This window comes from Erythrolamprus reginae, chromosome Z, assembly GCF_031021105.1.
Source record: "Erythrolamprus reginae isolate rEryReg1 chromosome Z, rEryReg1.hap1, whole genome shotgun sequence".
NCBI classification, from domain to species: Eukaryota; Metazoa; Chordata; class Lepidosauria; order Squamata; family Dipsadidae; genus Erythrolamprus; species Erythrolamprus reginae.
Window position 1 is genome coordinate 65,641,366 of NC_091963.1, and position 14,012 is coordinate 65,655,377.

Here is a 14,012-nt window from a genome sequence, read left to right on the forward strand (position 1 = left end):
GCTGGTGATTTTGATGAAGAGTGAGGGGGGGGGGCGTCTGTTTACAAAAGATCAGTTTGGCTGCTGCACGAGTCAGATGAGTCAGACAGGGAATCAGAAGCAGAGACAGGGAGAGACAGGGAGCAGGAAGGGACAGCATAGGCAGAGAGGGGAATGGATTCAGCCAGCCCTCCAGCCAGAGGTTCCTCGGAATCAGAAAGGAAAGACTTAATGGGTAACCCTATTCTGAATCCTTGGGTCCGGAGAATGTTGGGAAGGCATGGCTGATAAGACTTAATGATACTGCTGTAACCTTGATAAAAAAAAGGGAGGGTTGGAGTGACCTGTATGGGAGATTATCATTTGAGCTTTGAAGAAGAGGCATTGATGCATCGTGGTTTCATTTTGGATTTTGGATTTATTTATTTATTTACTTACTTACTTACTTACTTACTTACTTACTTACTTACTTACTTATTAGATTTGTATGCCGCCCCTTTCCGTAGACTCGGGGCGGCTCACAATACAATAAAAACAGTTTATAACAAATCTAATAATTTACAATTTAAAATATTAAAAAACCCCATTATTAAACAGACATACACACAAGCATACCATACATAAATTGTACAGGCCCGGGGGGGATATCTCAGTTCCCCCATGCCTGACGACAAAGGTGGGTTTTAAGGAAAGGCGAGGAGGGTAGGGGCAGTTCTAATCTCTGGGGAGAGCTGGTTCCAGAGAGTCGGGGCCACCACAGAGAAGGCTCTTCCCCTGGGGCCCGCCAACCGACATTGTTTAGTTGACGGGACCCGGAGAAGGCCCACTCTGTGGGACCTAATTGGTCTCTGGGATTCGTGCGGCAGAAGGTGGTCTCGGAGATATTCTGGTCCGATGCCATGAAGGGCTTTAAAGATCATAACCAACACTTTGAATTGTGACCGGAAATTGATCGGCAACCAATGCAGACTGTGGAGTGTTGGTGTAACATGGGCATACCTAGGGAAGCCCATGACTGCTCTCGCAGCTGCATTCTGCACGATCTGAAGTTTCCGAACACTTTTCAAAGGTAGCTCCATGTAGAGAGCATTACAGTAGGCGAATCTCGAGGTGATGAGGGCATGAGTGACTGTGAGTAGTGAGTCCCGGTCCAAATAGGGCCGCAACTGGTGCACCAGGCGAACCTGGGCAAACGCCCCCCTCGCCACAGCTGAAAGATGGTTCTCTAATGTGAGCTGTGGATCGAGGAGGACGCCCAAGTTGCGGACGGACAGGTGGGATTGTCCTTGGGAGGCAAAACCCACAGCCACTGCGTCTTATCAGGGTTGAGTTTGAGTCTGTTGGCACCCATCCAGGCCCCAACAGCCTCCAGACACTGGCACATCACTTCCACTGCTTCTGTTAACTTTCTGACACTCAAGCAGGAGGTACTGTGCGGACTTGAGTGAGTAACTCTGACCTTCTGAACTAATAACTCAGCATTGCTCGTGCATTCCCGGAGGCATACAGCCCTCTGTATATAAAGGAAACATTTTTGTTTTATTGCTCCCATGTTGTGAGTTTTATTTATTACTTACTCTTGGGTGGCTAGAAGCCAGGAAGAACACTTATAGGTAGATATTCAACCAATCCAGGTTTCAAGTAGATACAAAACCAATCCAGGTTTCTAGTAGATATTAAACCAATCCAGGTTTCCTCATATCACTATCTCAGTTCTACTCAATATCTAACTCACACTCAAACTGCTCCAGTCAGCCAACCACCACCAACAGCAAATAACCACCAATGACCACAAGAGAATGGTGAAGGTGATCTGCATCTTATAATGCCCTGGCCCAATCAGGATTAAGGAGTTTCTTGAAGAAAGTTAGCTAACTCCTTGGTTATTTTTAGGCAGGAGTGCTGGGCAAATTTGGTGCATATGCATGTGGTATTTCTTGGAAGTGTTATGTTCATTGATAGCAACACTGCATTTTTAGCATGTGCTGGGGTTGTTTGGGTTGCTGCTGTTTTGTTTGTGAACTTTTGGAGTTTTTTTCTGGCATGGTTGCTGATTAGTTTTATTTGATATCCTATATAGTAAGTTCAGTCTGATAAGTATCTATTGTATGGACTTAATCCCTGGATAGTGCAGTGGATTTCAAGCTGGCTGAAGAATAGACATCAGAGAGTTATTGTTAATGGCGAGTATTCTGAGCAGAGACAGGTTACAAGCGGTGTGCCACAAGGGTCTGTTCTGGGTCCTATTCTTTTTAATATGTTTGTAAGTGACATAGGGGAAGGTTTGGTAGGGAAGGTTTGCCTATTTGCCGATGACTCTAAAGTGTGCAATAGGGTTGATATTCCTGGAGGGGTCTGTAATATGGTAAATGATTTAGCTTTACTAGATAAATGGTCAAAGCAATGGAAAGCAATGGAAACATTTTCCAAATGTAAAATAATGCACTTGGGGAAAAGGAATCCTCAATCTGAGTATTGCATTGGCAGTTCTGTGTTAGCAAAAACCTCAGAAGAGAAGGATTTAGGGGTAGTGATTTCTGACAGCCTCAAAATGGGTAAGCAGTGTGGTCGGGCAGTAGGAAAAGCAAATAGGATGCTTGGCTGCATAGCTAGAGGTATAACAAGCAGGAAGAGGGAGATTGTGATCCCCTTATATAGAGCACTGGTGAGACCACATTTGGAATACTGTGTTCAGTTCTGGAGACCTCACCTACAAAAAGATATTGACAAAATTGATCGGGTCCAAAGACGGGCTACAAGAATGGTGGAAGGTCTTAAGCATAAAATGTATCAGGAAAGACTTAATGAACTCAATCTGTATAGTCTGGAGGACAGAAGGAAAAGGGGGGACATGATCGAAACATTTAAATATGTTAAAGGGTTGTAATAAGGTTCAGGAGGGAAGTATTTTTAATAGGAAAGTGAACACAAGAACAAGGAGACACAATCTGAAGTTAGTTGGGGGAAAGATCAAAAGCAACGTGAGAAAATATTATTTCACTGAAAGAGTAGTAGATCCTTGGAACAAACTTCCAGCAGACGTGGTTGGTAAATCCACAGTAATTGAATTTAAACATGTCTGGGATAAACATATATCCATCCTAAGATAAAACACAGGAAATAGTATAAGGGCAGACTAGATGGACCATGAGGTCTTTTTCTGCCGTCAGTCTTCTATGTTTCTATGTTTCTATGTAACAATAAATATAATACAGTCCGATAAATACAATGAAATATCTCTGTATCCTGGAAGGTTGAATATCTCTATATCTTGGAGAGAAGCAGGAAGTATGGAGAGAAGCAGGAAGTATGTCTAGGAGTGCAGGAAGGAACTTCATGGAGGGACAGTCGTTGTCTCTTTAGAAGGAAGAACTTTTATCTCACAAGGCTTTCTAGATGAATTTTGTACCTAGTTTTTTAAAGTATATTAAAAAATCTAAAAAGCTAAATTTTGAAAATGGAAAAAAAGAAAATCAATTTTGAAATAATTGGTTTATTCCTATTTTTTAAACATCTTAAACTTTTGGGTAACAATATATCTTATCTTAAAATAATGTTTTTACAATTTAGAAACAAATATAAATATTGAAGAACGTAGGTCTACAGTTAGTTGAATGGCAGATAGCTTTCCACATTCAGTTTTTAATGAATATGATCCATCTTTTTTGATGACTAAGAAATAGATGGTATATTAATGGAAGAAGTGCATTTTTCCATTTTGTTGATGATGTTCATCCCTTTACTGTTTTAAGATTCTTTTTTCTAAAAGTTGTTTTACAGTAAACCTAGTTTCATTTGTTACTAATTATTGTTGGGGGGGGGGGCGCTCTGACATTTCCTGGGGAAAAAAGGAATGACAAATGATTTGACGTAAATATAAAGTTTCTTTTAGTTGAGCTCCTAAGGATATTTTATACATGTCTGCACAATTTTCTTGCCAATAACATGGAAATGGTACATCACTCTAATATACTGTACCTGGACCTACAAATGATATGTCTCATGAGCTTGTAGAACTACAGGATGGATTTGAAAACTCTATGAAAATTCCCATTATATATAGCCTTTTTATACGCACACACAGGCATGCCAATTGATCTTAGACAAAAGTAGAAGAGAAAATTAAAGAATTACTTCTACATTAGATCATTAAATTCAGAATATAGGTGAAGTAGAATATTAGTAGTAATATTTTGAATAGTTGTTAGTATTTCAGGAATGGCTGTAGGATTTATATTTTTCCTATTAATCTTGCAAAGTACTTTGCAAGGTTTTTGTTTTTTTAATTGCCTTGAATTTTAGTGTCAGCAAATCCAATCTCTCTTTGCTTTGTGAGCAAGCTCTGAACCCCCATAATATGTGCTTCATAATAACTGTTTAGATCACCTTGACAAATTAATAAATTGTCAGGATGCTGTTTGCAGCACAGTCCTTTTTTAGAAACAGGGTAGTCAGCTGTTTGATATTACATTGGTAGATGAAGAGGACCAGAAAAGAAAGGCAGATTGCTTTGTAAGCTATAAAATATCAGTCAGTAAATACTGAGAAGTCCCATTTAAGTGAAATAAGAGTAAATGCCAGAGCGATGTCTGTTCAGGTTTTGGGAGATTTACTTTAAATTGCATACACTTTATAGTTGTAGTAACTTCTAGCTTGGACCTGCTGTCTGAAATAAATTATCTTTAAAATGTTGAAATAATAGTTGTCCAGCATGGTGCACCCTACCATGCTGTACAACTAGGAGTACAAAAATATATTTTCCACTGTTGATACATCTAGAACCTGGTGCTAAAACTAGATCTAGTTGCTCTAGATCTCCATCTTTTAATTTGAGTCACATTTTCTTTATTAATTTTAGAAATATGTAGAGTTGCTCCACTATGTAATTACTCTTACAAAAAAATGTCTAGACTCTCCCATGGGCAAACTCTCATTTCCTTATTTTTATTTTATTTATTTATTTATTTATTTGTCATATAGTATTGTAGTATGTTTAACATAATATAGTATAAAGTAGAGATAGAAAAGACAAAAACACATTAGGTCAGGGATGGTAGGCACAAAGTTGCACTTATGCACGCCCCTTACAGATCACTTAGAAAAGGGGAGAGGTCTATTGTAGATAATGTAAGGTTGAAGGTTTTGGGGGGAGGAAACAACAGAGTCCAGTAGTGAATTCCAGACGTTGACCACTCTATTGCTGAAATCATATTTTCTGCAGTCCAGTTTTGAACGATTTACATTTAGTTTGTATCTATTGCGTGCTCTTGTGTTGTTGTTGTTGTTATTAAAAGTGAAATAGTTGCTAACAGGGAGTGCATTGTGATGTATGATTTTATGAACAACGGTTAAATCAGTTCGAAGGCGGCATAGCTGTAAATTTTCTAAATGTAGTAATTGAAGTCTGGAGGAGTAAGGTAATTTGTTGCGTGAAGAGGAGTGGAGGATTCTTCTTGTGAAGTATTTCTGAACTCCTTCAATTGCATTAATCTGTTATGCAGTGTGAATTCCATGCAAGTAAGCTGTATTCAAGAATTGGTCTGACAAATGTTTTGTATGCTCTAGTTAATAGATTGGTGTTTCTAGAGAAGAAGTTGTGTAGAATTTGAAGTCCATTAATCTTAAAGCTGTCAAGTTTGAAGAAAAATGGGGGAGAGAAAAAAGGAAGAAGCGTCAAAAGCCATAAGATGTAATGCAACACCACCTTGCGAGCAAAAAAAAAGCCTGTCCTCCCCTTCAGCTTGAAAAGCAGAAGCCCTGTCTGGTTTTTGCCTGACAGCTCCTCTGCCTCAGGCCACGCTTGGACTTAGCAAGCGGCAAAAAAGGCAACTGTAGTCAGGGAGAGGCGGCGGCAGTGGAGGAGGATACCTCATAACCTCCCCTCCTCATCTTTTGCCTGGGCAAAGAATGCTGGAGGCGCCTGTGGCTGTCCTGTGCGGAGCTTGAAGGCAGTGCTTGTGGCTCCCATGGTGGCTCCCTTCACTCTTCTCGTCATGAGCTCTAGCTCGAGTCCGCACCTCCCCTCATGGCCCACCGCTAACCCCCGACAGAATAGCGCAAAAGCTCCCACCAATTCATTACCGGGGGGGAAGATGGGTCAGCTTACCAATGGCTGGGGAGCTCCTCCGTGCAAATTGTGCCTTTTCTTCTGCCCCCAGTTCAGATGCCAGCAGGGACTCCACGAGCAACGCCCACTGCCGGGCAGGTGAGGCAGGATGCATGGCGGCAGCTGTGGAGAAGCGGGTGGGCGTCCCCTCAGCACTCCAGCCGGCGGAGGAGGCCCATGGGGCAGCCCTGATCATCCGGCGGGAGGGAGCACAGTGAAGCTGCAAGAGGTGGCCCCTGCCCGGTCCCTGCCCCAGCCGTTTGCCCAAGCCGCTTTTTAGCCTGCCGGGAGGGTTCCACAGCCAATGCCCACTGGTCTCCTGTGGGGAGGGAAGCAACTGAGGGCTGCTGGGCGGCCTCAAGGACAGCCCCCGGGGAAGCATGCAAAGGCTACCGCTGCCGCCACTGACCACCGTCCAACTACATTCGGTGTATAATATGCACCCAGTTTTTGACGCACTTTCTTGAAGTAAAAAGGTGCATCTTATACACCAAAAAATACAGTATATATTATACACACACACGTACACACACACACTTTTTTCTTGAATGCCATCACTCTGCTAAACAAAGAATTCTCTCAACACTCTTAAACTATTTACAAAATCTGTACTATTATTAATCTTCTCATCGTTCCCATCAACCATGTCTTTCAACTTATGACTGCATGACTGTAATTTTGTTACTTGTATCCTTACAATTTATATTGACAGTTTTCTAACTTATTGCTTATTTGATATGATTGCTTATTTGGACCTGGACTGTCATTAAGTGTTGTACCTTATGATTCTTGTCAAATGTATTTTTTCCCTTATGTACACTGAGAACATATGTACCAAGACAAACTTCTTGTATCAGTCACACTTGGCCAATAAAGAATTCTAATATATATTGTGCTTCCATGAAAATAAGATCCTGTCTTATAGATTTTTGAACCCTGAAATAAGCGCTTGGCCTTATTGCCATGTGCTCAAAAGCCCAATTTCAACAGCCTTATTATCGGGAGATGTCTTATTTATTATTATTATTATTATTATTATTATTTATTATTATTATTATTATTATTATTATTATTATTATTATTATTTTATTGCTATTTATTAGATTTGTAAGCTGCCCCTGTCCGTAGACTCGGGGTGGTTCACAGCAGTGATAAAACAATATACAATAGCAAATCTAATATTAAAGTCCAAAATAACAATTTTTTATTAAAAGCCTAAAAACCTCATTATATAAAAAGCATACACACAAACATACCATACATAAAACATAGGCAAGTGAAGATGTCTCAGTTCCCCCATGCCTGATGGCAGAGGTGGGTTTTAAGAAGTTTACGAAAGGCAAGGAGGGTGGGGGCAGTTCTAATCTCTGGGGGGAGCTGGTTCCAGAGGGTCGGGGCTGCCACAGAGAAGGCTCCTCCCCTGGGTCCCGCCAGCCGACATTGTTTAGTCGACAGGACCCGGAGAAGGCCAACTCTGTGGGACTTAACTGGCTGCTGGGATTCGTGCAGCAGAAGGCGGTCTCGCAGATATTCTGGTCCGGTGTCATGAAGGGCTTTATAGGTCATAACCAACACTTTGAATTGTGACCGGAAACTGATCGGCAACCAATGAAGACTGTGGAGTGTTGGTGTAACATGGGCATACCTAGGGAAGCCTATGATTGCTCTTGCAGCTGCATTCTGCACAATCTGAAATTTCCGAACACTCTTCAAAGGTAGCCCCATGTAGAGAGCATTACAGTAGTCGAACCTCGAGGTGATGAGGGCATGAGTGACTGTGAGCAGTGAGTCCTGGTCCAAATAGGGCCGCAACTGGTGCACCAGGCGAACCTGGTCAAATGTCCCCCTCGCCACAGCTGAAAGATGGTTCTCTAATGTGAGCTGTGGATCAAGGAGGACGCCCAAGTTGCAGACCCTCTCTGAGGGGGTCAATAACCCCCCCCCCCAGGGTGATGGACGGACAGATAGAATTGTCCTTGGAAGGCAAAACCCACAGCCACTCCGTCTTATCACGGTTGAGTTTGACTCTGTTGACACCCATCCAGACCCCAACAGCCTCATCACTTCTACTGCTTCGTTGACTGGACATGGGGTGGAGATGTACAGCTGGGTATCATCGGTGTACTGATGGTACCTCACCCTATGCCCTTGGATGATCTCACCCAACGGTTTCATGTAGATATTAAATAGCAGGGGAGAGAGGACTGACCCCTGAGGCACCCCACAAGGGAGAGACCTAGAGGTGGACCTCTGACCCCCCACTAACACCGACTGCGACCGACCGGAGAGGTAGGAGGAGAACCACTGAAGAACAGTGCCTCCCACTCCCAACCTCTCCAGCCGGCACAGAAGGATACCATGGTCGATGGTATTGAAAGCTGCGGAGAGGTCAAGAAGCACCAGGACAGAGGATAAACCCCTGTCCCAGGCCCACCAGAGATCATCCATCAACGCGACCAAAGCAGTTTCCGTGCTGTAACCGGGCCGAAACCCCGACTGTTGAGGGCCTAGATAATCGGCTTCTTCCAAGGACCGCTGGAACTGGAGCACCACCACCTTCTCAACAACTTTCCCCATAAAAGAAAGGTTGGAGACTGGACGATAGTTATTAAGTACGGCTGGGTCCAGGGAAGTGTCCTTGAGCAGGGGTCGCACAAGTGCCTCCTTGTACAGATCCAGAAAGGACCCCCTCCCCAAAGAAGCATTGACAATCTCCTGGACCCAGCTCCGTGTCACCTACCTACTGGTGGAGACCAGCCAAGAAGGACACAGATTCAGTAAGCAGGTGGCGGAACTCACAGCTCCAATGGCCTTGTCCACTTCATCAGGTGTCACCAGATCAAACTCTTCCCAGACAGGTGGACAAATACGGGCCCCGATCACCTCAACTGACTCATTGTCAGTCGACTTCTTTTGGAAGAAACAGGGCACACACACACACACACACACACACACATTTATATTAATCTATTTTAAAAACTTTAAAATTTCTGTTCTTCCCAGTTATTGTTATTTGAAAAGAATTGGATGAACAGATGGAAGCATTCAGTTTTACATGAAGGAGAGGGACCTATAAGAAGTGTGAAATGGAGAGGAAATCTCATTGCATGGGCCAACAATATGGTGAGTTATGCTGAGTTGATAGTGTACTTCTCTTGTATCCTTAAATTAATTCATTTTAAAGTTGCTTCATATGTGTGAGCGTGTTCATATTGCATGTGCTTGTGAAATATTACTTATTTATATTTTAAAAACTGAAGGCAGAAGGCAGAAAACTGAAGGCAGAGATAAGCCTGTAACTTAAGATGCATTGTTATTGTCATCATTCAGGACATATTTAGAAAATTAATTTGCAGAAGATTGTAAAATAAATTCTTATTTGGTTTCTTCAGCCCAGAAACATATATGGTAGATTGCTTTATGAACAAGAACTGTTGATTTACTATCATATGAAGTCATAAATATTTTTCTTATCTTCTGCCATGATTTTAGTGTAATTCTCACTTTCTGCTAGTAGAATAACAAATCTGTAGAATAACTCCTCATATCAAAGTTCGGGGGTGGGGGCGAGTACTCCCACTCTCTTTTCCAGGAAACTTGGTGCTAACATTTTTCCTAAAACCAGTGAATTTTCTTAAAGTCGGAACTAGGAGACCTATAGCTTCCAAATATTCTAATTTGGAAATTTGAACACTTCAATTTTCCTCAAACCACAATCAATGGTAAAATATTATTGGAGCTGTAATTTAGAAACATTTACAGGGACTAAGATGTGCAACTAGAAAGATCATTATGTACAGCAGTGGTTCTCAACCTTTCTAATGCCACGACCCCTTAATACAGTTCCTCCTGTTGTGGTGATCCCCAACCATAAATCAAGCGCCAATTCTCCCAACAGAGCTTTAAGCTGGTTGGCAGGAAAGTCAGAGGGTCACCTCCACTGTAAATGTCTGATTGGTCAGATTGTAAAAATATGTTCCAAGACTCTAGAGTTTCTAACACAATGGGAAATTTGTCTTTTCCCAAGGTCAGGCGACCCCTGGGAAATGGTCGTTTGACCCTCAAAGGGGTCCTGACCCCCAGGTTGAGAACCACTGATGTACAACCTTTCAAATGCTGCATCTTGTGAGTATTCAATCATGCTGTAAGGTTGAGTTAAGAAGGGGCTCCCCCCACACACACACATATAAAGTAGTTGTAGAGCAATTTTGTAGGCCCCTCTCATAAATTAAAGACAGAGATTTCTACTTTAAACATTTCTAATTCAATGTTGGCAATCAGTGTTAAAATAGTGGAGCATCTTGTCAGTATATGCTTTTTCTCCTGAGAGGAAGAAATGGTAGCATTCACTTCTGTATACTATTATTTGAAATTCTTTTTTTAAGTTTTATTTATTGAATTTTTCAAATAAAAAATATATGCATCACAATAATTTTTTACAGTTCTTTACTCATTTCCTTGTTTCTTATTTTACAGTGTTTTATACAAACATGTTTCTTTATATTTAAAAACATACATAGATGGATAGGTATAAGTATATAAGTATATAGATATAAATAAGTATTATTTATTTATTTATTTGACTTCTATGCCACCCAATCCTGTGAAACTCAAGGGGTCTTATAACAATATAAAACACAATATAATACAATAATAGAAGCCAATATTAATATTAAAACTAAACATTAAAATAATAAAACAATAAAAGCCTTTTTTAAAAACCCACAAAAATCCAATCAATCAACATATATACCTAACCTATCGGCGCAATTCAGCCCTGACAGATGATAGTATTCACGGCCCCCAGGCCTGCTGGCAAATCCAGGTCTTCATTGCCTTTCGAAGGCCAGTAGGGTGGGAGCAGTACAGACATCAAGGGAGAGTTGGTTCCATAGAATCGGGGCAGCCACAGAGAAGGCCCTCCTCCATGACCCTGCCAACCTACATTGCTTAGTCGATGGACCCGGAGCAGGCCAACCCTGTGAAATCTTATTGGTCTCTGGGAGGCATGTGACAGAAGACAGTCCTGAAGATAGTCTGGTCCTAAGCCATGTATGCCTTTATAGGTAATAACCAACACCTTGAATTGTGCCAGGAGACTAATTGGTAGCCGGTGCAGCTCGCGAAGCATTAGTGTTATATGGGTTTACCGAGGTACACCTATAATAGCTCATGCGGCTGCATTCTGGATTATCTGCAGTCTCCGAATACTCTTCAAGGGTAGCCCCATGTAGAGCACATTGCAATAATCAAGACAGGTTGTGTTGAGGGCCTAAATGACTGTGTGTAAAGCCTTCTAGTCCAAATAGGGCCACAACTGATATATCCCCCTGGAAACAACTGAGAGATGGTAATCAAGGCTCAGCTGTAGATCCAGGAGAACATCCAAGTTGTGGACCTTGTCTGAGGAGCTCAAAGTCCCCTGTCCCCCCCCCCCACGAACAATGGATGGACAGATGGAATAGTCTTTTGGATGAAATGTCCAGAGCCACTTAGTCTTGTCTGGGTTGAGTTTGCATCTGTTGGCTCCCATCAAGACACTTATAGCTTTCAGGCACTGGCACATCACATCATATCAACCACTTCACTGAATTGGCATGGAGTGGAGATGTATAACTGGGTATCATCAGCTTACTGATGATACTTCACCCTATGTTGTCGGATGATCTCACCAAGTGGCTTCATGTAAATGTTAAATAGTTGTGGGGAGAGGACAGATCCCTGTGACACCACACAAAGTAGGGGCCAAGGGGTAGACCTATGCCCCCCCCACTAACACCAACTGTGAACGACCGGAGAGGTAGGAGGAGAACCACTGTAAAACGGTACCTGCCACTCCCAACTCCTCCAGCCGCCACAGAAGGATACCATGGTCAATGGTATCGAAGGCCACTGAGAGGTCAAGAAGCACCAAGTTAGAGGAATAACCCCCAGGACCACCAAAGATCATCCACCAGTGTGACCAAAGAGGTTTCCGTGCTGTGACCAGTCCTGAAACCAGACTGAAAAGGAGTGCCAAGGAGTGCCACCACCTTCTCAACAACCTTACCCAAGAAGGGCAGGTTGGAGCCTGGCCTAAAGTTCTTCAACTTGGCTGGATGCAGGGATGGTTTCTTAAGGAGGGGTCACACACAACCGATTCTTTCAGCAGCTGCGGAAACAACCCCTCACTCAAGGAAGCATTAATCAATGCCTGGATTCAGCCGCATGTCACCTCCCGGCTGAGGTGAAACCAGTCAGGAGGGGCACGGGTCCAGTAAACAGGTGGAGGAACTCACTGCTACCATGGTCTTTTCTACTTCATCTGGAATTACCACGTCAAACTCCCAAATAACAGGATTAAGACCTGACCCTGTCACCTCGGTCTGAATTACCCAATTGGACACCAGGTCATTATGAATCTGTGCTATTTTATCTGCAAAAAACTGAACAAATTCCTCAGTTTGACCCTGTAAGGGCTCCACTGTTGCCTCCTTATTTAGGAGGGAGTGGGTCACCCTAAACATGGTGGCTGGATGAGAATCTGCAGACACAATAAGGACGGTAATGCACGTAGACTTTGCCACCTCTATCGCCACACTTTGTCCTCACTTTCTTACATAATATAGACTCTTAATTGTTCAATCTGACTCAGAATTACTGGCACTCCATAGTCGCTCTAGGCATATCTTTCGGCGTTTCATCCCCCGGAGTTCCTCAGTAAACCAAGAAGATCTCTAAGATCTACTGCTTTGGAGAGGCCACAAAGGTGCAATCCGGTCCAGAGTTCCCGATGCGGCCTTATTCCACTAGGGACTCAGCCAGACTACAGACAAACGAGTTGGGAATTTCTCCAAGCTCCCTTTAAAACCCATCAGGGTTCATTAACTGCCTGAGGCAGAATCATCTAATTGGTTCTGCCTCCCTGCAGTGGGAGATTGGCCTGTCAAAGTCCAACCTCAACAGGGAGTGATGTGACTATGACAAGGGTGTAATGACTATATCACTTAAAACCAGATCATTTTTCCACTGCTCCGGAAGAAACACCCGAGTCAAGTGTATATCCCCCTCTATGAGTTGGACCCTGAATTACCTAGGTCAGGTCCATGGTTGCTACGGAAGCCATGAAATCTTTTGCTGCATCCGAGGTTTCTCTGAGCGATGGCAAGTTGAAGTCCCCCAGGACCATAAGTCTGGAGAACTCCACCACCAGCCTAGCTACCGCCTCGAGCAATGCAGGCAGGGCTGCTGCAACATAGATGGGAGGCAGGTATGTTAACAGCAAGCCCACCTGAACCCCTGAGTCCATTCTCAAGAGGAGAGACTCACACCCAACGACCTCTGGAGCACGGACCCTGCAAGGACTTAGATTCTTCCGGAGAATGACGGCCACTCCCCCACCCCTTCCTTGGTGTTGCAGCTGATGCAAGACTAGAAACCCATTTCCGAGAGAGGTACATCTTCATAAGAACATAAGAAGATCCATGCTGAATTGGGCCAAAGCCCATCGAGTCCAGCATTCTGTGTCACACAGTGGCCCACCAATTGTACATGGGGATCTTGAGCAGAAAGAGAAGGCTAAACTCTCCCTTTCCCTTGACCCCCAATAAATGGTACCCAAGGGAATCCTGCCCGCCTCAACCAACATAGAGGCGGCCCTTGGACATCCATTTCAATAACCACCGATATACTTGGCATCCCTGAATCTGTCTAATCCTGCCTTGAAGCTATCCAGTCTGACAGCTATCACGACCTCTTCTGGAAGTGAATTCCATAAACCAATAACCCTCTGGGTGAAGAAATATTCGTCTTTATTTGTCCTCACTTTCTTACCTATGAGCTTTAGGGAATGCCCCCTCATCCTAGTATTTTTCTCTATCCAGCTTTTCTATTCCATGCATGATTTTATACACTTTGATCATCTCTTAAACACCGTCTTTCAAGGCTG

The 14,012-nt window shown here is 43.0% G+C and overlaps 1 protein-coding gene across 4 annotated transcripts in view; it reads left to right on the forward strand.

Moving 5' to 3' along the window:
* Positions 1–14,012, forward strand: part of VPS41 (VPS41 subunit of HOPS complex) — a 496,439-nt gene that overhangs the window by 249,673 nt on the left and 232,754 nt on the right. For 3 of the 4 annotated variants that reach the window (XM_070726287.1, XM_070726289.1, XM_070726288.1), the window contains one exon: positions 9,089–9,208. The exons of the other annotated variant lie outside the window; for it this stretch is intronic. In XM_070726287.1, the coding sequence (XP_070582388.1) occupies positions 9,089–9,208 (120 nt within the window). The remainder of the gene's footprint in view (positions 1–9,088; positions 9,209–14,012) is intronic. 4 annotated transcript variants of the gene reach the window in all.